The sequence below is a fragment of the Rosa chinensis genome, chromosome 6, assembly GCF_002994745.2.
Source record: "Rosa chinensis cultivar Old Blush chromosome 6, RchiOBHm-V2, whole genome shotgun sequence".
Taxonomy (NCBI): Eukaryota; Viridiplantae; Streptophyta; class Magnoliopsida; order Rosales; family Rosaceae; genus Rosa; species Rosa chinensis.
The window spans coordinates 46,027,431-46,052,336 of NC_037093.1; the positions used below are offsets into that span (position 1 = coordinate 46,027,431).

General features: G+C 36.8%; 1 protein-coding gene across 1 annotated transcript; it reads right to left on the reverse strand.

Annotated features, from left to right (window-relative positions):
* Nucleotides 1-1,310: 1,310 nt before the first annotated feature.
* Nucleotides 1,311-6,339, reverse strand: LOC112173068 (fimbrin-2). The gene is made up of 14 exons (XM_024310613.2): nt 6,021-6,339; nt 5,757-5,930; nt 5,355-5,602; nt 5,077-5,248; nt 4,904-4,942; nt 4,676-4,744; nt 4,454-4,570; nt 4,050-4,261; nt 3,795-3,947; nt 3,232-3,431; nt 2,881-3,038; nt 2,177-2,273; nt 1,823-1,914; nt 1,311-1,740 (listed from the first exon to the last, which is right to left on the reverse strand). Exons 1-14 carry the CDS (start codon nt 6,105-6,107, stop codon nt 1,555-1,557), a joined length of 2,004 nt encoding a protein of 667 aa, XP_024166381.1. The 5' UTR covers nt 6,108-6,339; the 3' UTR covers nt 1,311-1,554.
* Nucleotides 6,340-24,906: the final 18,567 nt, after the last annotated feature.

The following is a 24,906-nucleotide window of genomic DNA, read 5'->3' on the forward strand; positions in this document are numbered from 1 at the left end:
TTATTCAAATAAATATAGCTTAATGCCTTAATTTCATGTCCTTACAAGGAAATAATTTTAAATAACTAGGAAACAGATGATTCAAGTGAAGTGAGTGACAAACCTGCAAAACAAACACAGTAGTTCTGCATGTTCTTCCTCATTTGGTCTTGAATGGCAAAGTGTGTGGAATTGACAGGGGTGGGCCTGGCTTGCCTACAAAATGAGACACAAGCATCATTTAACCCTTGCGGATTAGACTTTAACAGTTGGACTAGACTCTAACAGTTTAACAAACTCATAATTAGGGTTTGTGTTTAGATTAGCAGGATCACATGCTTGATAATTATTTATTCATCTTAACTTTGTCAATCAGGACCACCGAATTGGTTCTGACTCACAGGTGTCATCCATAATCCATATTTACTGTAGAACATACCCAAGATATTTGGTGTTGGTCACACTAATATTCATGTTATTATCATCTGCAGTACAAAGATGCACTTGATTAGAAGCATTAGATACAACAGTATCTGCATATGACTAAACAGCTGGGCAACTGTCTTGCTTCTTGAGAAGCTTCTCCCTTATCAAGTGGAAGGGATCATCATGATATATTCCTAATTCATAGACCAATGAATGAATAAATTGAGAGCTTCACATGTCTCATGCATTATTGTGAGAACTAGAATTTGAAATTTTTGTGTTTATGGTCAAAATTATGATGTTTAAGACTTTTTTCTTTCTAACCGTAAATTCGAAACCCTGAACCCAACTAAAAACTGGTTACCATCAAATAATTAGCAAAGACTTATTAGATCACATATCTTCTGACAATCCCATAAAAAACTTGTGAATAATACCATGTTGAGTTAGACCTTTAACTGTATCTGACTTTCATCCAGAATCAAGGACCAAGAGAGCTTACCAAACAAAACATAGATAAGACTCATGATAGAGAAGACAGAAAGCTGAAAACAAACACAAAAATAGCGACAAAAACCCGCTGATAGGACAGACTAACAAGACCTTCAAGTGGCATCAAGTTACTGGTCTTCCATGCAGCAAGACTTTCCATCTATCATCTTTGGCCAAACAATATTTAATAACCATCAAAGGCCATCAGTATGGTTGATCATATTATTTGTTGCCAGAATATTCAATTGCATGTGTAGAGACCAACTTTATTTACAGATTTGGTCCAACAAATATACAATTTCAATTTGCCTTTTTCAGTCTTCGGTCTTTGACAACGTTGGTTGAAAAGATCCTTGAAGCTTGGTAAAAGACTAGAAGGTATATCCTTATATGTAAAAGGTGAAATGCAACAATGTAATAAGAGGAGCAGATCAAATTGCATTCAAATAATACAAATGTTTATCAGGAGGGTGGAGATGACTATTTACATATATGCTGCCTGAGCAAAATTTGCTTCAAAGAACACTTGAATTCCTACTATTGCATATATTCATTGTTGCAATCACTTTTAACAAAAAAAATCAAAGAAAAACTCAACTTGGCAAAAGTTGGCAAAAGTTTCCCAATATGATATTTATAGGTTTCCCAATATGATATTTATAGGTTTCCATTCTCCTCCATTGATGACTCAGAAGCAGAGTCATCAAGTGTAGAGTTGGAGATTGTCTCCAACTGGCTGGAACCCTCACTGTCTGAAATTGCAGACGGTCTGTCTTCAGTGGGTTGTTTCAAAAACCAGTACATAATGCTTGCGGTCAATGTAAGGATCATCTTTTGATTCACCTGATGAAGTTACCATAAACTAGTTTAGGTACATGGATTAAAAACAATAGACATTGAGGAAGCTTTAGAATCCCAAAAGTACCTCAGTTATGTCTTCAGGAAGCAAAAATATCGAGCATCCAAGCTTCCTTGCAATACTGATGATGTAGGTGGCATTCATCTTTTTCTCCTCATCTATATTTCCCAAGGATTGAAAAGATATTTGTCATTATCATTCTCAAATGTATTGATATTTGAAAATGAAAGTGAACAATTAATAATCAATAAGAGATTGACCACAAACTAGCATTAATCCTAGAAAGATGCGAGTTACAGAACCAACTAAGTACATCCTTCAATTGGACTTGATATATATGTTTGAATAAGCATCAAACCAGAAGAATTTGAAGCAACTAAAAAGATATCCCAGTAAATTCAAGTTTGACGTTATTCTTACCAGTTACTCCTTTGGTAACAAGACTCCAATTCACCACTCTAGGCTGCACAGAACTAAGCAGCTCAAGGAAGAAAATGCCATCTGACAAACTCTTATCCTGAAAAAATTTAAAGAGTAACATATTATAAAATAGAACACTGTTTTAAGCACAATGCACTGCAACTATCACCAAATGCTAAAAGGAAACCCTGGGTAAGACAAAAAAAAAAAAAAAATTCTGAATGTTTGAAAATTTCTGGCATGTTGTTGATGCCTTAGATAATACAGCCTATCCAGAAATTTCAGGGAAAGCACGATTTTGATATTTTAGCCTCCATCGCCAATTAAAATATGGCGGCTTATCTACTTCACTTATCAGCTGATGACGAGATAATTCTTAGACCTAATGCCTATGGGTAGAACATGCCTGAAAATTCATCTACTTCACTACACAGTTTACATTTTATTTTGTTTTGTTTTTGGATGGTTGCTCATCCATAACTGCAGCTGATGATACTGATGTAAATGTCTTTCCTTTATGTACTTCTTCAACAAATACATAATATCATGGGCATGGCATTGGCAAAAGCACCAGATTTCATATTATTGTTTCATTCTAGTTACTACGAGTTAAACTTGCATACCTCAGAAACTTAAAGTAAGTCGCTATTATCAAACACTACAGTACTTGAAAAGAGAAACCTACAGAAATGGTAGTAAGGTACCTTGAAACTTTTCATGCAGCTCTGGCTTCCTGTGTTGCTGACTTTAGTATTGGCCCATTCAAGAATATCAGCATCACTGATTTCTTTCCCATGTGAGTGAAATCTCAAGTTCTTTAGGAGTTGGAGAATGTTGAACCGCATCAATTGCCACAAGTAAGCTGAAAGGTAAACCCGCAACTCATGAATTATTTACTTTTTTTTTTAATGATTATAAGAGCATATATTTAAATAACTTGATGTTTTAAGAACGCAGTAAAAAATAATTTGATATTGTTTTAAGAATGCTGTAATATTTTAGAACAATAATGTAAAATATGGTATTATCTGTAAGTTTTTCATAGGAACACGTACCAAGTATTAACTTTTTATTCCCCTGCACAATATCATTTCCAGCAACATTTACCAAGGAAAACTTCAATTGCTTCCCAATTTTTACAACTTGGTTACAGTTTTCTACTTTTCTGAAAGGCATTTTAATTGGAGGCTTGTTTGCAATTTTCCAATTTACAATCCCTGGTGAAATCTTGTCCAAGGACTCTAGAAGGGCCCACCTGCAAAGGACCAATTACACATCAGCTCCAGAAAAAACTTGATCAGAAAGTAGTTTAATTAGCCAGCAATGTCTAACTCTTCAAATACTTGAATTTTGTTTACATCCATTATGGCATTCAACATATCAAAACTTGAGAATCTTCAGCCTTCAGGACAATCTTATAGTTTAAAATGTTTGAATCCTAGAAAATTGGTTTTATTAGTACCATGATGCTGATGTGAAATGTTATATTTTTGAAGCCAGATACAAGAGAATCAGAAGTTGATCAGAACACGTTTTATTTATGTTCATAAGAAAGATAAAGCACCACAGTATTAATAACCTCATCATCATAAAAGTATAAAATGAAATTAGTTCTTACCCATTTCTTAGGTCTTCAAAGACATTATTGATATATGTTGAATGTCCGAGACTATTTATCCAGAAGCGAAATGCTCTCTCTTCTCTGGAAATTAGAGCATCATCAGGAGAAGTTTCGAGGAACGATATCTGCTTTTGGGTTGAGAGCCCATTCCTGCAGGTGTACAAGTAAAATTTAGCAATTCATGCTTCCAATTTTTCAGACAATAAAGGTAGTTATTTTAAATGGAATGCATTGCTCAGGGTAAGTCCTCACCTGTGCTGGAAAACATGTGCTACAAAAGCAAGGTTAAGATTTGGGGATCCTTCAACAATATCTTTTGGAGTTAAATATCTCTTGCAACCCATCCTATCTGCATGTTCGAGGACTAACTTTGCTCTTTCCAAAGTATTTTTTGCAGCCAATGCAGATGGTTTACTGTGCTCAGGTGCAAGAACATTTAAGAGGTGAGCATAAGCCTCTGCATCCTGCAAGAAATAAAGTTTCATACGCTCAAACAAAACCAATATCATGTCGATGCAAGTTAAACCAGAGTATAGCAATTAAAGCTGTTGCAACCCATTGAATCACAGTACTGGCTTCCCTTCTTATCTGCTTATATAAATGATGATAGAATGCTATCTCTATCACTTTGATAAAACATTAACTTATTCTCACACCTTGACATCAGAGGAGAAGTTTGTGACTATCTTTTTATATTGTGCTTTCTTCAATTGGAAATTCATCCACCTCAGCAGTATCTTCTCTGGCGGCAGACTCATCAACTCTTCCACATCCTGTTGGTTTTGAATAAAAGAGAAACATTAGACATTTTATTGGTTGAAAACCCCACTTCCTAATTGTTCTAGGAATCAAGACTTCTATGATTGGGCCGTCCTTACCTGACTGTCGTCAACCAATTCCACCAATTGAGGTGTTTTCTTCAAGTTAAGGTCTGCCAATAGTTGTATCTGCATATCATAATAATTAGTACAAAGCATAAACACTTTTCCATTGCAAAATAGTTTGAGACATGCGCCATAAAATTCTACAAATTGGAACTTCATTGTGATGAAACTATATCCACTCAGAGAAAAGTACCCAAAGTTATATAACCGTGAAAGTCTCACCTTGATAATTTGAGAAATCACTCCAAGTACAAGATGCCGCTGCGAGCCAAACAAAGAGGTCATTAATTATTCATAAGTTTCCACAACAAGGATGTAACATTTGAACACTCAACTAAAGTAGGGTTTATCAATACAATAGCATTCCTATAAATGGAAAAGGCATGTATACATACCCGTCCTTCAATGAAGTCCTGAGTCCCTATATTGACTACAGTACATCCAACAGCCTTGGCAGAGTTGAGGCAGAGAGTATGGTTTTCATTTCTCTCCCAAGGATTGAGTACTCTTTTAGTATTGATAGCCCGCTCATCGATTGTTCCAGGCACTGCCACATTGATCAGCTTACTGCATCCAAGATACATATCCCTTAAAAATCCGATCAACATACAGTGAAGCAAGTAATCGAACAACAAAATATGAAAAGTAGCACTAATGGATGGTGAGCAATCACCATAAGAGTACTCCATCTTTTACAATCTCGAATAAATCATTGGTGGAAGGATCAATCGGCAGGTATCTCTTTAGGAATTCATCTTCTCCAAGATAGTTATTGATATGGGCCACATAGGAAGCCTTTTCGGATTCGCTAATCGTGTGGAGCAAAGTGGTGGTAGCAGCCTTGAGAAAGGCAGATGAGGAGTTGCTCTTTGCACCACTTCCTGGTGTAGCAGTGGCATGAGATTGTAGTTGCAAATAAACCTGCCATCATTTTGCAACATTTCAAAACCCCATTTCCCAATTCAATCAAAAGGGTCTCCAAATAAACAGAACCAAACAACAACCACAGAATTGAGCAGTATCTAGTCGATGATTGCCTAAATGGGTTTGAATTAAAAAAGCGTAAAAAACCGACCTTGAGGAAGAACTCGAAATCTACATCATCATCAAGCTTGGGATGCAAATCTTGAATCACAGAGGCCCTCTGTTCCTCTGTGAGATGATCTGACCCCACAACCTTGAGCCTCGACATCTTCGCAGGAAGGTCCCCGATTGTGAGCTTCCCGCTCTCCCTCTTCATGCTCATGAACTTCAAAAAAAAAAAAAAAAGTTTCCAAATCATTCAAATTTCGAAACCAAGAAAAAGCTAGAGAAGAAGCAAAAAAGATTGAAACTTTACGTGGGTCTTTAAGCTGCGGAGCTCGACTTGGGTGAACTGGTTCTGCAGCCATGGATCTGAAACCAGAATGCCTACGTACCCCGACATTGTTGGAGCTCCAGATGGAACAAGGAGGAGGAGGAGGGGTTTGAGCAGATTGATGTGTATGATTTATTTATGATTTGCTTCAAAGTAAGAGAAGATGAAGAAGAAGGGTGACTGGTGAGGGTGGCCAGCACAGTTGTCAGAGCTCAAAGATGTCCCCTTTGAAATGAATTTTTTCAAATTATGACCACTTTCTCTCTTCTCTTCTCTCTCAAATCTCAATCAATCTCTTCTTCACTGTGCACTCCCTTTTTTTTTTTCCCATCTCACTGAGAGAGGGAGGAGGGAAGCGGGGCCCACAGGTGTCGTTGGACAATTCAAACAATGACCGCTGTGTCCTTCCATCCTCGTCGTCATCCCAGAGTTGTGGGTTGGTTTCATTATTTCAACTGCGCTTTAGAGTTTTTAGACCGTTACAAATTTTTTTGAAACTTGATTAAACAAGTGTGCCATTGCCGGCCAGAAATTGCCACACTGCTCAGTTGGCATTGAGGCTTTTTTTACCGGTTTGATTAATGGGTTATTAGTAAACTAGTTTAGCAATTAATTACCTAATTAAACCCGTACGTTGGGGGGATTGAATTGATATATATTGGTTATTTTAAAGTGTGGTCGGTCATTTGTGAAAATATGGTTGACAAGGCCATTTGCCCTACTGCGAGTGTGCTAGGTCCACTGGACTAAAGGTCTTCTCATGCCTTTTAGAAAAGCAGAGTTGATAAGAGGACGGTTGTTTTGACGTTTCCTGGATTAGAATGTAACTAGTTTAACTACCAAATGAGAATAGTGCAGTTGTATGGGAAGTTCTGGAATACGCTCCTCCCAGTTGTATATAAGTTGTAGTTGGAGATTCATATTCAAGCTAGAATGGCAATTCATATGATTTAGGTGGCCTTTTCAAGCAGCCTTAAATTGGTGTAGGGTGACCTTCGACAAATGTCACACGTAAAATCATGAGTTCATTGAGTATCTGCATATCATGATGCATGCTAATGTAGTAAATATCTGCATAGGTAGCTCTGGTGTTGCATGTGTAATTCACCCTCTAAGAGTCAAAATGTTTGCCTAAATCAACGAACTAGGCCACACTATAGGATGAAATCCAAGTATCCAACGATGGATGTGTTATTAGTTTAAAGTATGCCAATATTTATAAAGGGAAAAGTTCAACTTTCAATATAAACTATATATAAATATAAATGAAGTTTCGATCTAGTTCAATTTATTGTTGGATCCGCAAAACTACTATATTAATTAGAATTATAAGAAAGTATAAAGTGATAGCGTCATTTATTGTTTCAATCCAAAAACATGATTTAACCTTCTTTTTTCTTGTTGCATGTGCTCAAATTGAGAAAGAAGGGTATATGTTTGTGATTAGTTGCAATGATAATCTTTTTTTTTGTTACTAATTATTTCACCCAAATAGGCCTAAACATTTGTCCATTTGAGTCCTACTGATTCTTCAGTAAGGTATCATTTAGAAATCAAATGACTTGCCCAAGAGAGCAAAAGAACTTTTTCAATGTTAATCTTTTGGGTAAACTTAAGGAGAGCTTTCAACCTTCTTTTCTTTCCTTGTTAACCAAAAGCTAAAACTGGTAATGTTTCAAAAGAGCGAAAAAGGAAAATATTTGCCCTCATTGAGCAATGAGAAAAACAGACACGTACACCTGGTTCACATTTAATCTTCAAACAAATTCCCACCTTTTCGATCTTTGTTGACGTCCTCCTATCTTTACTTCTTTCAACCAACACAGCATAAACAATTAGCTCAAGATAAGAAAACTAACTGCAAGACCAACCTTCCTGCTCTACAATTGTTGTCCATCACTGCCCTTGAATAGATTGAATTTTAGTAGGTAAGTTGGGTAAATCCAACTCCAAGACACAATATGAATTACTTGCATTGTCCTTGAATCAATCTAATATTCTGATATAAGAATCACCACCTAGGATTGGGTTAGTTAGAGGTAAATTTAAAAATAAATAAAAAAATAAAAAAATCAATGAAGTAAAAAAACATTAGGTATGAAGTGTGGATGGAAATTCTCCCCTAATTGATTTCTCATCCCATGTATCGTATTCGAGATCCTAGCTTCATCTCGTATAAAATTGTTGGAGGGGCCGACTGCTAAATCGTTCTGCGATCTAAAAGTTACAACAAGGAGACTGCTAGCTCTTGCAGTTACGAGTTCGAATTCTCTCATTCTCTATCTGATATTGCTATTAACATGATCGATCAAGTGGTGACTAGAACAATTAACTTTTCCATATATTCTTGTACGATTAACATGGTGAATGTCCATTTAATTAAGCTTGTAAATGAACCACAAAGTCATCCAGAAGGAGAGTTAGCTAGACATATGTACTAACATATCATCCCCACAGACCATACTCATGGTTCTCTTTTCTATTAATAATTATTAGGCACATAACAATTATCATCATACAATAGTTCATTGCCTAACTCTCAATCTCTTATATACAGAAGAGCATACTAAAAGTGTCATCAGATCCGTGGGTCACAACTTCCATATATCGTATAGTTGTGAAGCACCAATATCTGCTAGCTTTTATATATACATGCGGTGTTTATTCTATAAATGAAGAAGCTAATCCAATCGACAAAAACATGGGAGGGACAACAATGGTAGACCAACCCCAATGTGGGTCGAAGAATATATAGATGAGAAGTAGGCGTGGTGCCAAATCCAAGTGGGTAGTAGGAAGGAGTTCAAATACATTTCATACATATTTGCTTTACAAAAAAGGCAGAGAGAAAAAAGAAAAGGGGGAATGAAGATGATATTGAAGAGGGCGTGGGCAAAAAGCTTTGTCAATTACAAATATAATAGGGTAATGGTGTAGCAATCCTTGCTGTGTTTGCTTCTACTCCTCAAAGCATATAAATCATTAGGAAGGTCCATTGATATGCAGGTATATGAACTTTCCCACATGTACATGGTACTAGTGCGTATGGTTTATTGGGCTCTTGATCAGTCTTCATCATCATAGTATTGCTGATTCTGGGTGCTTTCCTTTTAACAAAGTATGATTCTAGGCATATTTGTGTTTGATTCCTACTATCATTGACAAACAGATTATTGTCTTTGTTTAATTAACGTGAATTTCATTGACGTGTGGCTATAAGCCTATAACTCTAGTCGAACAACATTTACCTCCATGTGTAACGGGAACCGATCGAATTGAGGTTTTACCCATTCTACCGCAAAAAAAAAAAAAAAAAAAAAAAAAAATTAAAAAATTAAAAAAAAAAAAAAAAGGAAAAAGGGGCATTTTATTTTACACCCAAATTTGATTACACATGTTAGATTAAACTCATCATAATTTTTTTTTGGGTTAATGCTCATACACCCCGAATCTGCCAAAATACTTCTCATACACTCCAGTATCTTATTTTTATTCCTCTTTACACAAACCTTTCTCTCTTTTCTTCCTACCTACCCATCTTGTCTACCTTCCTACCTTTAGTACCCCTCTTTGCGGTCTATTTTTATGTTTTGCATATCTACTATTTCCTATAAAAAGATTGATGAAACGTGGTGGGCCCATCAGAATTTTATTTGTTTAATATAAGTACAGTCGTTAAAATTCATCCTCTATTTTCAAAGGTAAACAGTACGTGTTACTATTCATAATTTCGATTGTCGACAAATTAGAGTTGATTGCTATCTGTAATATTAGCAGCAAAGAACTGAAGAAAGAAAGAGAAAAGTTGTTCAAAGGTAACAGTACGTGTTACTATTCATAATTTCGATTGTCGACAAATTAGAGTTGATTGCTATCTGTAATATTAGCAGCAAAGAACTGAAGAAAGAAAGAGAAAAGTTGAAAAAATTGAAAATTTTTAGAGAAAGCCTCAAAAGAGAAACTCCCGATTACTGGGATATCATTTTTAGGGTTCAAACAAGAATTTATAAAGTTGAACAAGAGATTGAAAATCTCTTATATACTCTGAAAGAGGAACAAAAACCTCTTGATCATAATTTGAGCATTGGTTAGATCCACAAATCACTGGTATCAGAGCTTGTAAAGAGCTTAGCAGGGGAATCCCCAATAGGGACAATGTCTAATTTAATATTAGAGAAGTTGAATTCTCTACTGAAATCTTCTGATGAGAAATATCAGAACCTGCAAAAAGAATTATCTAGATGTCAAGATCATCTAGAAAAACTACCTGCTATAATCCACCAATTAGAAAAATTGGAAAACAAACTGGATTATATCAAGGAACTTCCAAAAACGGAAGAAGAAAAGCTAACAAGTGTTAGTAGAAAAATCAATGAACAGCAAAAAACGCTGGATTTTATGATAAATATACTAAAGGACAAGAAAATGCCTACAGTAAAAACAAAGAAAGCTAATGGATTCAAACCATTAAAAAGACCAGAAAAGAATCCTGTTCCAAATATGATTTTTCTTGAACCTTCTACTAGTTATACTAGTATTCGGTATGAAAATCCGAAAGAAACTCAAGATGTCAAAATGATGAGCATCTTCGGAAAAAAGAAGGGAGTACAACTCCTAAATGCTGAAGAGTTTGAATACAAAGAAATCGAACACGAGGTAAAAAACGCCTCAATTCCAAAGCTAGATTTTAAGCAAATCTACAAAAGGGGAACATTTGACCTGATGGATAGCCATCATTTCAAACTATTGGAATTTACAACCCCCTCCACAACAAGAGAAACAGATCTACTGCTGAACACTCCTGCAGAAGTTGCAAGAGCAAGAACAAAAAATTATCAATTTATGCACATTGGAGCAGTCCAAGTTGGCATAAAACTTCTTACCCGAGAAGGCATAAATTGTTCGGTTCTATGTGTTCTACAAGACAATAGACTGACAGATTTTCAAGCTAGTCTGTTGGGAACCCTTGAAGCATCTTCATGCAATCAAGTAGCATATTTCAACTGCTTTCCAAACTTCTCAACCAGCTTGAAAGATGCAGCTCACTGTCTAAGACTGAGAGTCAAGACAGATGACTTATCTATGAAAAACGATATGCAAGAACTCGCAATAGTATACAGGATATACTATAAGCTGATGAGTACCACAGTAGAACCTAAGACAAGAATATCAAATATTTCAGGTCTTACTACTGGGTTCCTCACCAGTCAGAAGAACCATTGACAACATATTCACAAGGTTACTTGGAATGAAGTAACTTTTCCTCTTGAATGGAAATTGTCTGATCCGAAAAAATCAGCAGAAAATGCCAAAGCAGCAATTTATGAAAGTAGAAAGACTGGAGATATCAGTCTCAAATTCGATGATCACAGAAAAAGTGATGTCTGTCCTGAGAATATCAGAGTAAATAAAAATCTTCTCAGAAGAAGCTACAACACTAGAAAAGCTAGTAGCAGTGGTACCAAATTCTCTGTTGAAGAGCCCACAGAACCAATCACTGAAGAATAATTAGAAGCTGATCTGAACAGACCAGTAAATATGCTTAGAGCACAAAAGCTCTATGATCTCTATGATGAAGCAGAATCTTGCGAAAATCCTGAACGATTAGAAAAACTAATCAAAGAAATGCGAAAATCCTGAACGATTAGAAAAACTAATCGAAGAAATGAAAAAATTCAAACCAAGAAAGGAAAGAAAACTCCTTCCCTATCAAGATGCTGAAATGGAAGAAGGAGATAGCTCCAAAACTTTCATCATTAGAGAAAAGGGAAAACTAAAACTCTCTATATAGAAAGCCCCTACGAGGAAAAATGGAGAAAGAAATTCTAAAAGATTTGTCCCAGAGGACAAGATACCCAGAGTACCAATTTCCAATTACGGTATCTGGCTAGATTTAGATAAAGCTCTAGACAAGAGAAAAACTCTTGACCAATGGGTAGACAGCCTAATGATGGCCTCTGCTCTTACCCTTGGAAAATTCAAAGCACCTGATCTTCAGATGTACTTTGAAACTACTCTCACTGGAGTAGCAAAGAAGTATTATTTCTCTTTCAAAGAGACAGCCCGAGGAAAAGAATGGCTGGAAGAAATCAAAACTTTAAAATCTCCGTATGATTTTGCAGTACCCCTGTACGATTAGTTCTGTGGAGATCTCTCAAATCTGAGTGAGAAGGCTAAAGAAACGGCCAAATCAAATATCTATGCTCTCAAAATTTGAAACATGAGATATTTTGAAGAATACTTGAATGAATTTCAAGAATATTACTGTACGATTGGTGAACTAGAAAATACTGATCTAGTCAACCTGTTGCACAGAAAACTCCCTGAACCATGGAGAGCAGCTGTGAGAGAAAGCATAGCTGAAAAACCAATTGAAAGATTTTCAGTTGGAGGGATTGCCGACAGAATCAGGCAACTACTGAAAGAACAATGCAAAGCCAATCTTAGAGCAAAAATGGCTAAGAAACAACTCAAATGAGTTGAAAATTTCTGTTATGGAATACTGGATATGCTGACCAACTTGGGATGTCATGAATCCAAGATCCACAGAAAGAAAAAGGAAAAATATTACTCTAAAAAATTCAAAAGGAGTAATAAGAAAAAAGATTGGAATTTCAAGAAAAGATCCAATTTCAAGAAACAACAGAATGAAAATCCTAAAAAGAAATTCTTCAAGAAAAAGAAGAATCACCAAGTCAATCGTAAACAATCAAGCAAGAAAGCTTGCAGATGTTGGTTATGTAAAGCCGAAGGGCATTATGCCAATGAATGCCCGGAAAAGGATAAAAGAACTACTAAAGCTCTCTTTGAAGAATATGAGCCCATAGTAGAAACAGCTAATATGAAGGGCTACGAAATAGCCTATTCTGATGATGAAGAAGACGACAGGTCAGTTTACTCTGCCTGGTCTGAAGATGAAGAATCTGAATCATCTGATTCTGAACCAGATTCTGAAGTAGAGTACTTCGAATCTAGACAGATGAATGTTTTGAAAGTCAAAAATTGGGAAGAAAGTAAGACAAAGTCATTAATGTCTTCTTATCAAGTGAACCCTGGTACATTCGTTTGTGACTACTGCTTATGTCACGAAAAGAATGGACTTCTTATGTTTTGTGAAGAGTCAAAAAAGACTTATCACAAAGAATGCTTCATAGCTGAAGCAAGAAGAAAAACCAAGCATGGCCTTATCAGCTAATTGGTTGAACAAGAATATGAAGAATATTTCTCTGAGCAAAAAGAGAAAGAAGTAGAAACTTTGTTCCAAGAAGTCATGGAACAACCATCTTCCTCAAAAATAAAGGAAGAAAAACTCGATGAAAATATAGAACTGGTTGAACCACCAGAAATTGTTCCAGAAGAATGCAAACCATTCATACCACAGGAACAAGCTCAAGAAAATGAGCTTCAACAATCGAAAGTCGTCTCTACTAGTAGATACAGCAACTACATAGAGATTGGACTAAAATTCCCTGATCACAAGAAATATCATCTACATGCATTTGTAGATAATGGATCGGGATTCACTGTTGCAAAGAGATTTGCAATTCCAGAAGAACTCTGGAAAGAAGATAAGAAAAGAACAGCTACTGGCGTCACGTTTGATGGAAGCCATCTTACCATGAATAAAGTACCAAAAAATGTTCATATCACTATTGGTGGAGGAACATTTATCATCCACAATGTTTGGCAATCTGAAGGCTAAGGATTCGATTTCTTGTTGGGAAATGATTTTATTCTCCAACAGAGATTTATCCAGGATGAATAAGCAATAGGCTTCAGAAAAGGAGAACGGGTGTTCTGGGCAAATAGGCTTACACAAGCCAAAAGTGTAGTCGGTCCAAACTTTACTACACAATATCAGATATCGCAACATAATAGTGGTGATTTTACCCTCTACAAACCCAAATTCGAACCCATACTCCAAATCAAACAACAAGAAGAGTTACTTGTTGAATAATCTTTTGAAGAAGAAACTAGTGAAGATGAAGAAACTAGTTTCATCCATGAGCATAACCTCAAGCACTTTCAGAATAAGCTTGAGTCTCAGAAAAGTGCAACTCTTGACAAAATGAAGAAACTACTCGGACATAATATCTATGTAGACCCTCAGAAATTTTGGGAAAAAGACCCAGTGGTCTGTGAATTGAGATTACATGACATGAATGCTATCTGTCATGTCAAAGACATTCCTCAGTACAAAGAGGAAGATAAAAAAGAATTCAGAAAAGATATTGAAGATCTCCTGAACAAGAGATTAATTCAACCCTCCACTAGCCCTCATCATGCTCCATCATTCTACGTGAGAAATCATGCAGAAAACCTCAGAGGAAAAGCTAGAATGGTGATTGGCTACAAAGATGTCAACAAGAAGACTGTCAAAGACGGTTATCAAATTGCTCAAGTAAGAGTACTGATCAACCAACTCAGAGGAGCCAAAGTCTTTTCAAAATTTAATGCAAAATCGGGTTTTGGGCAAGTCAAGATGCATCCTGAGAGTATCCCTCTCACTGCATTTGGAACCCCACAAGGCCATTACGAATGGTTAGTAATGCCTTTTGGTCTAAAACAAGCTCCCTCAATCTTCCAAAGGAAGATGGACAACATCTTCAAACATGTTGCGGAGTTCTGTGTCGTCTATATTGATGACATCCTGGTCTTCTCTAAAACCAGAGAAGAACACATGAAACACCTCCATGAGGTTATAAAGCTGATAGTACAACATGGAATTATCCTAGGAGAAAAGAAAATCTTCTTTATCCTCGATGAAGTTGATTTCCTAAGAATAAACATCAAGAATAGAGTAATAAAACTCCAACCTCATATCCTTGAGAAGATCTGGAAGTTCCCAGATAGAATTCCTGATGCTAAGAATCTCGAGAGATTCTTAGGAGTCATACACTATGGGAGAGATTTCATTCGCAAAATCTCAGGACTAACAGCAGTGTTATCTCCTAAAACCAGTTCCAAGAGAAAATGGAACTTTACAACAGATGATGAAAAGATTGTGAAGCAGATAAAAAACCTCTGCAAAAACCTCCCCCCTCTACAACAACCAGAGGAAAATGATGAAATTATCCTCCAAACAGATGCGAGAGATAATTACTGGTCCAGTGTTGTTCTGGCAAAAACTCCTGGAACTAACATTGAAAAGATCTGCAAATTTTGTAGCGGCAAGTTCAGCCCTGTAGAACTAAATTATCCCACAGGGGAAAAAGAAATTTTGGCTGTCAAGAAAACAATTTTAAATTCTCCAGCTTTTCTTGGAAAACTCTTTACTGTCCGCACCGATTATGCCAGAGTAAAGAATTTCAAAACCTTTAAACTTGATAAAGCTGCTAACAGAGGAAGATTAGCAAACTGGCAATTATTTCTTAACCAATATGATTATAATATTGAATTAATTGCAGGAAACAAGAATTATCTTCCAGACGCTTTAACCAGAGAACTGGCAATGTTCAGCCAAAGAGATGACGATGAAGATCGCAATCCCAGAAACAGAAGAACTGGGAAAGAACATGAACCTGCAGAGGATCCCAAAGAAACTAAAGAAAAAATCCCCAAAAGATTTTTGCTAGGTCCAAAAGGACTAGCCACAACTGATCAATCCCAGGGTAAAGGATTGGCTAGCCCATCTCAAACGGCAGACTGTAAATGCTCATCAAGATCGTTAAAGACTGTTGCTTTGCCAAAAAGCAAATCAACTCCAACTGGAGTTATAAATGTTTTTAATTATGAACTAAAGACCTTCGCTGATCCTGTGTTCAGAACTGGCAGGAGGCTAGCATACCATCAGAAAGCAATACTAGACAATCTCTTATTTGCTTTTCAAGAAAGAAACAGTGGCATCATGTTCCCAACTCTGTTTGCACTAGCTGAAGAACTCTATGAAAATGCTAGACCACAGTTTGAAGACGTTCATAAAATTATACAGCAGAGCGCTATCTAGAAAGAAAAAATTCATTATCTTGAAGATCCAGAAAGTGCATGAATCCCTATCATTGCACTAAAAGAATCAGATTGGTTTGAGTTTCACAATTTGATTGGCGGCCATAATGTTGAAGTCTGTATCCCTCCAACTCTCTTTATTATGGTAAGACCCTATGTTAGAAGATATGGAGTTAATGTTCATAGTGAACATCCTCAAGAACAACATCCTCAAGAACACAAGCTTTGGCTTGTTGAAAATGGTTTTGTCTATAATCTATGGACCAAAACAAATGATGATCTAAAAGGCCTTCCTCCCATCATTGTCAACACAGTTAAAAATGTCAGAAAAAATGACTATACGCTTAGACTGAAGTTCAGATCCACTCCTCCAGAATTGATTCAAAAGGAAAATGGAGAAACAGAATATATCTCTCCATATCATTATGTCCGGATCATTCAAAGGAAATATCTTCAGCCCGCCTGTGTTGGCTACAATGGTCAGCCAAATTCAGGCATTCCATGGATGAAAGCTATGTCCCTTGAATACATCAAAAAGATCATTGAAGAAGACACCAGAAATACATTCCTGGCAGCAGGAGAAAAGATACTAATCACTACTTACTATCATTCTGAAGTAATCAGCAGTAACCTTTTCCTGTCTCTCACAAAAAGAGAAATCGACTGTACCTTAGCATGTTTACGCTGGGTGGAAAAGCTGGAAAAGGACAACCACTACAAGATGTATGTAGATACAGATGTAGAGGATAATGCGACTATTGCCAGAATGGCTGGGATGGATAGCGACTCCTTCATCCTTGGCCACAACTCAGAAACTGACGAGAATATGGAAAACAAAATGTGTAAGAAAAGCACCAAAATTGCAACTGTAGACTTTTTCAAAAGCTACTTTTACTTTTCAGAAAAGAACAAGGTGAAAAACATTTCACCTAAAAAGGTTTCTGCTTTCTCCGTCCGACCTCTATCATCAGGAGCACTTAGGAAAGCAGAGAGTCACGGAGTTGCTCTGTACATTTTTATGTTTTGAATTCCAGTTTGGGGTCCGCTCCCTATATAAGGAGCCTTAAGTTCCATTTGTAAGGCATCAGAAAATTGAGTAGAAGAGTCTTCTCTCAAGAAGTAAGAAAGCCATAGTAGTAGTGTGTTCTTCTCTTCCTGTCTAGTGTGCAGTAGTGTGCTTTCCTTCAAAGTAAGTTCTGTAATTATTCTTATGGATAACTAAACAGCCCTTTGCTGTTTACCTGAGAATGAGGCTCTGAATTTCTAGCATGTATTTATATTTGAATAAATAAATTTAGTTGATCACCCACTTCATCAAAATTATATATATTTATTTGCATGTTTAATTATCTGTTATATGCATGTATCCTGTAGAAATCCAAAGTTCTAGTTTTACCTTTTTACCTAAAAATCAGTTTTAAAAATCTAGGATTAAGACAAGCAGCAGTGATTCCGCCTGTTAAAGTAACCGTTAGGCAAGGAGCCGTTAGGTGAAAAACTTGGGCATGTTGAAGGCTAGTTTTGTTTTTAGTCATAAGTTTTTAAGACAAAATTTTTAGGCAGACAGTTAATTCCCAGAACCCAAAGGTTAAAGTAGGATACAAAAGGCATTATCCTGAAAATGACTATCCCTTCTAGTCTTTTCCTAAGAAAATAGTATAATACAAGAGTGTTGGGCAATTGGGCACAATACGAGAGATTTTTGGGTATACGAGAAAAACCCTTTTTTTTTAATATACACTCAAATCTGTTGATTACATAAATAAATTCTCATTAAGTGACAAAGAAAATAAAACATGTTTTTGTCAAAAATTTCTTAATATGCTACAAGCTCTAAATAAATACACTTGATGAACTAAACCCTTGATTGAAGCTCTGGTAATCAATACCTAGATCGAGGTTTATATCTAATTTTTTCTATTTTGTGGTCTGTTTGTTCTATATAAAAGGTATGTTATATTTTTCATATAAACACTTGAATGGAACATAGGTTAATAACATATTATACAGTTGTTCTATTTGTAAGGTATGTACTAAAAATGTACCTGATCCTTAGAATACTTTTTTCTTTTTTTCTAGATAATTTGATTTCAGATATATATATATATATATATATATATCTAACATATAGGAGGCTTAGTTTTTGGTTTATACATTCGATTACAGCCTAAATGTTAAAAGGTTTTTGGTATGTACATCTCTATATTATAATTTATTATTACATCTCTGTATTATAATTTAGGGTCCTTGACCCAAAGCATCAAAATGAGCAAAAATTATCTCACTTACCCTAGCTAGCAACAGATTTTTATTCCCACATACACAATTTGTCACGCCCCTGATTTTTACACACATGAAAATCAATATATATAACCCCATAATTATATATGCGTGAACGTCCAGTCATCAATACAAATACCTGAAATCTTTTTCCCTTAACTTGCACACATATTGATGCCCTGAACCCTCAAAGTTAATATACACTCGCATCCAAAGAGTTATATATTACACAAGCTTACGAATTAAATTGTCAACAACAAAATAAAACGTAAAGGCTGCTCAGAGTAACTATACAACGGAAGTCCTTATCAAAAGTAAAGTCACAAAGGTGGCTTCCTACCGTAAAGCTGCTAGCTTGCTGCCTCAACCTCGATTTTTTCCTAACCTGCAGGATTAACCCCTACACCGTTGGAATGGTGCACCGGGTTGCCACACAACAAACCCGGTAAGCTTTTGCAAGCCCGTATGAGTAACTCAAAACACACATGCACAACTCACGCCAAAAACGAGGAAAAACTTTCAACTCGCGAATAAAGAAAACATACCATGCTTCCAAAATCAATACTCTTTTCCCAAAAGAAACAACGAAAGTCACATCGTGACAAAATCATATAAATCGTTAACCTAACAATTCAAATATGATAAATTGATCCAACCTGGATAAAACAACAAATCGGTCCAACCTGGACAAAACAATAAATAGGCCCAACCTGGACAAAGCAACAAATAGGTCCAACCTGGACAAAACAACAAATAGGTCCAACCTGAACAAAGCATCAACACAAATAAATCATACCTATTGTTAACCTAACAAGTAGAATATGATAAATCGATCCAACCTGGATAAAACAACAAATCGGTCCAACCTGGACAAAATATGTACCCAGGAGTCTTAAGTAACCTACTTAGATCCCTAAAGTACGATGGCAGACAGACTAGAGCTCTAACTGAATCGTAACCTGTCACCCGGCCAAGGTTCAATCTTACGATATAATATTGCCATGAGGATGCAACCTGCAACCCCGGATCCTTAGGCCAACCTGACCCTCAGATCAAAACGTTAAATCAACCCAAAAGGAGAAATCACAACCTGTGACTCTCAAATCCTCAGACCACCGGTCGTCAGATCAAAACGTTAAATCAATTCAAAAGGAGAAATCACAACCTGTGACTCTCAAATCCTCAAACACTTTTCAAAACAATAGAAATACCATTTCCCACCAATTGTTTTCCAAAAGCCACAACCCAAAACAATAAAAAGCATCGTTTCATGCATATTGTTTCACAAATCCACAACTAATACATGAATACGTATGTATATATATACATCCCATAATATATATATACACACACATAGTCATCTACACGGAAATGTCACTAATACCATCTACAGTTTGCAGTTAACCAATTAACTCTCAAAACAATAAGGGTATTCCCGTTCGTGAAATGAACTTCGTGAGATTACTCACCTCGAACTCCTGCTGCGTCTTCAATACAGAACCGAACCAAACTATCACCAACAACTCGTTCAAATACTTCGTCAAGTACCTAATCACATACGGTTCCAACTTAGTAACGATTTATATTTGATTTAAGTTCGAAACCCCTGTTTTGAACTAAAATCCCCCCAAAGTGGTGCCAATAGAGGCGAAACCACATCCGAGACCTCCCAACGTCTCTGGGATACGCCCACGATCGATGTGACCAAACCACAAGTCGATCGGATGCTCAAATCCTCACGGATAGCATAAATTGGTCGGTATGAAACTGCAAAAATCATAACAATTCCAAACGAACTCCAAAACTTGCATATTATATATCGAAACGCTCGTATCAACGAGTAGAACATATATAATAACAGAAACATTTCTTTAAGTGGCCGGAACACTGCCGGAACGCCACCACAGACGGTGGTGCGCCGCCGCCGGCCAAAAACACATTATTTCACAAAACTCCCAACATCAAAAAGCTTCATCTAAGCATGCTTGTGAACTTTCATAACAGGATCGAAGTCAGAAAACAAGCCTAAGGGATCGAAAACTACCTCACAAGCCGTGAACAGTGATCCCAACTGAGTTGATCGAAGTTTCACGTGAATCGATCCAAACAACCACCAAGGATCGATCGGCGAGCTTGTTCTGAACTCAACTAAGGAAACTCAAAGCCTTGCCGACGTCGGAGTTGTGTTTTCCGGCCGGGTCCGAAAACACCAACCTGCACCGCCTTGTAGCGCCGCTGTGGAGGAGAATCTGCGCTAGAGGACACCAGAGGGACGACCAGACGGAGGAGACGATGCTATCTGGAAAGTTTCGTCGCCGGAGACCGCCGCAGTCCGCCGGAAAAGTCGGGTCGGATCGACCGGGTCCGGGTCGGGTCAGTCGGATAATTTCGAATCTGAAGGTGCGAACGAGAGAGAAGAGAGAGAGAAGGGATTTCCGGAAACGGAAATAATGAAAAATAGTAAGTTTCCAACTTGGGAAACTTCTATTTATACAAAAATGGAAATTCCTTCCAATGGCCATAACTTCCTCATACGAATTCCGATTCTCGCGTTCCACATGTCCACGAACTCGTATCGACGCGCTCTACAACTTTCGTGAAGGAAGTTTTCGGAGAATCCCTACGAATAAAAAGTCAACCTTTGGCAACCCCCTAATACCATATTCTTCAATTAATTATTCGCCCGAAACACTTCCGCTCCATCCACGAGCCACGAAACCGTCCAATAGTTATAAAATTAATTCCGGAAAATCCTCGGAAAATAATTACGAATTTCCGGGGCATCACACAATTTAACAACAAAGGACCATTTTACTCTAAACCCAATTAAAGAATTACATCAGGCCACTCTCTATCTCTCTCATCCCTCCACAAATCTCTCTCTCTCTCTCTCTCTCAAATTCCTCTCTGTAATTTCTCTCTCTAAAATTTCAATGGTGACGCCGCGAAAGAAGAACCCTAAGGCTACTCCGAAATCGAAGAAGACACCGGAGCGAGATGAACCGGCGGCAGGTGCTTCTTCAACGGTCGTTGACGACGGAGAGATGAATCCAACGGAGAAGGTTCCTTTTTTGCCGTAATCAAAATCATCAACTCGAATCTCTAGATGGACGATCAAAAAGCCTCTCTCTCACTCTTTCTTTTGTGACGCGTTCTGTTTTTTATACAGAGTCTGATCGGAGCCGGAGCCCCGAACATAGTGAGGACGACCAGAAAGCCGAGTACGCTTTGAGTCGGATTTGTTTTGTTGCTTTCCATTTTTTTCTTGTTCGTTCGTCGTTGCGAACCAAGTGATTTGATGCTTGAAACGCTGCGTTTTGATTTTGCAATCTGCGTGGTTGGCTTGGCTGTGTGAGCCAGTGGCTTACCAGAGCTATGTGGATTGACTTGTGTGTATAACACTGAGTGAAGCAGTGACTGGGATTGTTGCGTCGGGAAGAAGAAGAAGAAGAAGAGTGGTGGAGTTGGATTTTGGAGTTTGCGATTGGGATTGTTGCTTCGGCCACTGGTTTCGGGGCTGTTTTCTTTTTCTCCTCTCTTCTTCCCCAAACTGCTTATTTACTTTTGCTTTTCAAAAAAGCACTTTCTCGCTTTTCATCTCTCTATCCATATAAATTTCTGAGTGCTTGGATTTTTTTTTTTGTAAAATGGGGGACGAAAGTCCAGAAGGAAAGAAAAATGAAAAAAAAAAAATCTATTGGGGCAATAGAGGTCTGTTAAATGTTTATTGGGGGAAATAGACGTCTATTGAGAGGCAATAGACTTTTTGAATTGATGTAATCTCCTCGTTTTTTTTCTTTAATCAAAGTTTTATTTGTCTAATTCAAGGAAGATTAATTCTCATTTCGACGACCGAAAGTTCTATTGTGAGGCAATAGACGTCTATTAGGGGGCAATAGAAGTTTATTGTCCCTCTATTGGGGGGCAATAGATATCTATTGGGGGACAATAAACAATTGGGGCAATAGACATATATTGGGGGTAATAGACGTATATTGGGGGCAATAGAACTCTATTGCTCCTCCATTGGGGGGGCAATAGACGTCTATTGGGGCAATAAACATTTCCGGCGACCTCTTTTGGGACCTTCGGAGGGCGGCGACAGGTGACCGGAATCCGGCAAAGTCTCATATGGTTTCTCTCTCTTCCATTTTCTCTCTCTCTCTCTCTCTCTCTCTCTCTCTCTAAGTAACAAAGGAGTGAGGGTAAAATGGTATTAAAAAAAAATCTTAATGGGGTATTAGAGAAGACCTCCTTAGAGTGTTTTGGGTAAGAGATAATTAAAAAAACTTAATGGGGTAAGTGGGAAAAAAATCTCTAGAAATGAGGTAAATGGACAAAAACCCTAGAATTTATTATTATTTTCTGTATCATACCTCTTTGTCAGGTTTTCTATTATATTATACCTATGATTGTATAAACAAAAATGTTACACCTATGATTGTGGTATATGTCATTGCGTGTCGATCTCTATTAAGCTTGAACGTTTCTATTATTTAAGCCCTACCTACATTTACATATTAGTAGGTACATTAGACATGTATTATTTGAGAATGTAAAAGGGCAAATTAGATATACATGAAAATAAGGAAAAATATTGATTATAGGCATACAGTTTATATGGAAGGTTTTCTTTTTATTTATTTATTTTTTATTTTATTTTTTATGAATCACTCTATATAGAAGGTTTATCAATGCTTGTGATTTGGGTGTAAATTAAAAAAAAAAATGTATGAATTTTTTCTAATAGAAGGTTGAATTTTTGGGTTTATATCTAATTCTCTCTAAGTTTTATTTAAATCTGCGTTTATGTCATAATTTTTGTAGCTCGAGTTTGGAAGACAGGTAAATTACTCCTAGACTCTAGGTAAATGTTTCTCGATACTCGATAGCACATGATTAAACAAAAAAATGAACACCATGATTTGCTTCATCCTTTTCTCCTTCTTTATCCAAACGGACCAAAATCATTTGGTGTAGATATATAGATTCATCAGCTGAACAAATAATAAGCAATCCTACCAAGTATTTGGCAAGGAACGAATAATAACTTCATTAAGCTAAGTACGTAGTTGAACATCAAGTAGGTATAAGGGCATCTCCAACAGACTAGCTATTTCAACAAAAAGTTATAAATTTGGCTAATTTGAGATAGTTTAGCACTCTAGCAGAATAGCTATATGAAAGTCAAATTTGGCTTTTGCTAAAATCTCTAGCTAAATTTAGTTAGGGAGGAGAGAGAAAATAACAAAAAGCTAAACACTCCACGTTCAATTTTTTTAGTTTGGCTAACACTGCTGGAGGAAAAGCTAGAAATTTTCTACCTAAATTTAACTTTTAGATGATTTAGCTAAAAAAACTAGCTTTTACTGTTGGAGATGCTCTAAGGATGTCTCTTGGCACTAAATGTACTAATGCATGTAGTCACTGGAGCCATTCTACAAAGGGAGAATATTAGCACTACTTTGTTAAATAGGTTCTTTCAGATGCATCAGATCGAGCTATAAGAAACTATTCCTATCAGATGTAGAGATCGATCAAAAGAAAAACATAGATAACCACTTCCCTCAAAACATCCACCTCTAAAACTAAGACATCGAGGTGGCTATCTAGCCTTCATTAAAAGAAAAACAAGAGCTATATGAGCTACAGCGCATACAGCCCCCTTCCATCTTTCATCCCTAGGTGTCCTAGGAATCGGGACAGGAGGTGGTTGACTGCGAGGGAATTTTCCTTTTTCAACGATGTAGTGCAGCGTGGTTTCGAAGCCAAACATTTCTACAGCCTTCATAGCATCTCTGAACCCTTGGCCATAAACTTTATCTACCCACCTCTCCATCACTTGGACTTGATACTCTTTCAACTTTCTTGCGTATTGAGCTTGCTCATTGGTTTTGTACCAAGAGTCAAAATCACTACTAGAACAAAACCATTCCATCCACTTGTACTTCATTACTTGGCAGATCCCTTCTTCAACTCTTCTTTCCCATTCCCACGGCTTACAACCTGTTAGATATATCTTGGATAGAGAGAATAGTATATAGAGATTTTTAGATTCGGAAGATTCGAACTATATGCATGAAACTCTGAAAAATTGCTTAATTACGTTCACTTTAGAATCTTAATTAACTTTTGGTATTGAATAGACCATGAAGAAGGTGAACCCCTCTATGCTATGCAAATTCTCCTAGTAATGATTAACATGCAAAAGCTGCAGAGCATGCCAAAAAAAAAAGTGCGTTATATCGTTCCTAGAACATATTGCACTTGAGGAAATACTTAAGTATCTAGATTAACGCCCAAAAAATAAAAAATAATGTAATGCTGAATTCAGACCTTGAAGTTTCAACCAAGCATGCATCATCTCATGTGCTAAAGTTCCTCCCATGGCTATACTGAAATATACCGAGTCAAAATCTAGTAGTAATATAAAGGTCTGACACACAGACACACACATTTATCATAGAAAAAAGAAATTGATGAACAATAATAATGGAGAAAAGTTATCAGAAAAGGAGGGAAAAAAAAAAAAACAAATACGGATCCGTCAGACAAAACTGAAATTCTCAATTTGCCCGAGAGACATGTTGCTAAATCTTGCAACATGGTTAAATCTTCTGAAAATTTTCCCTGAATATATAAA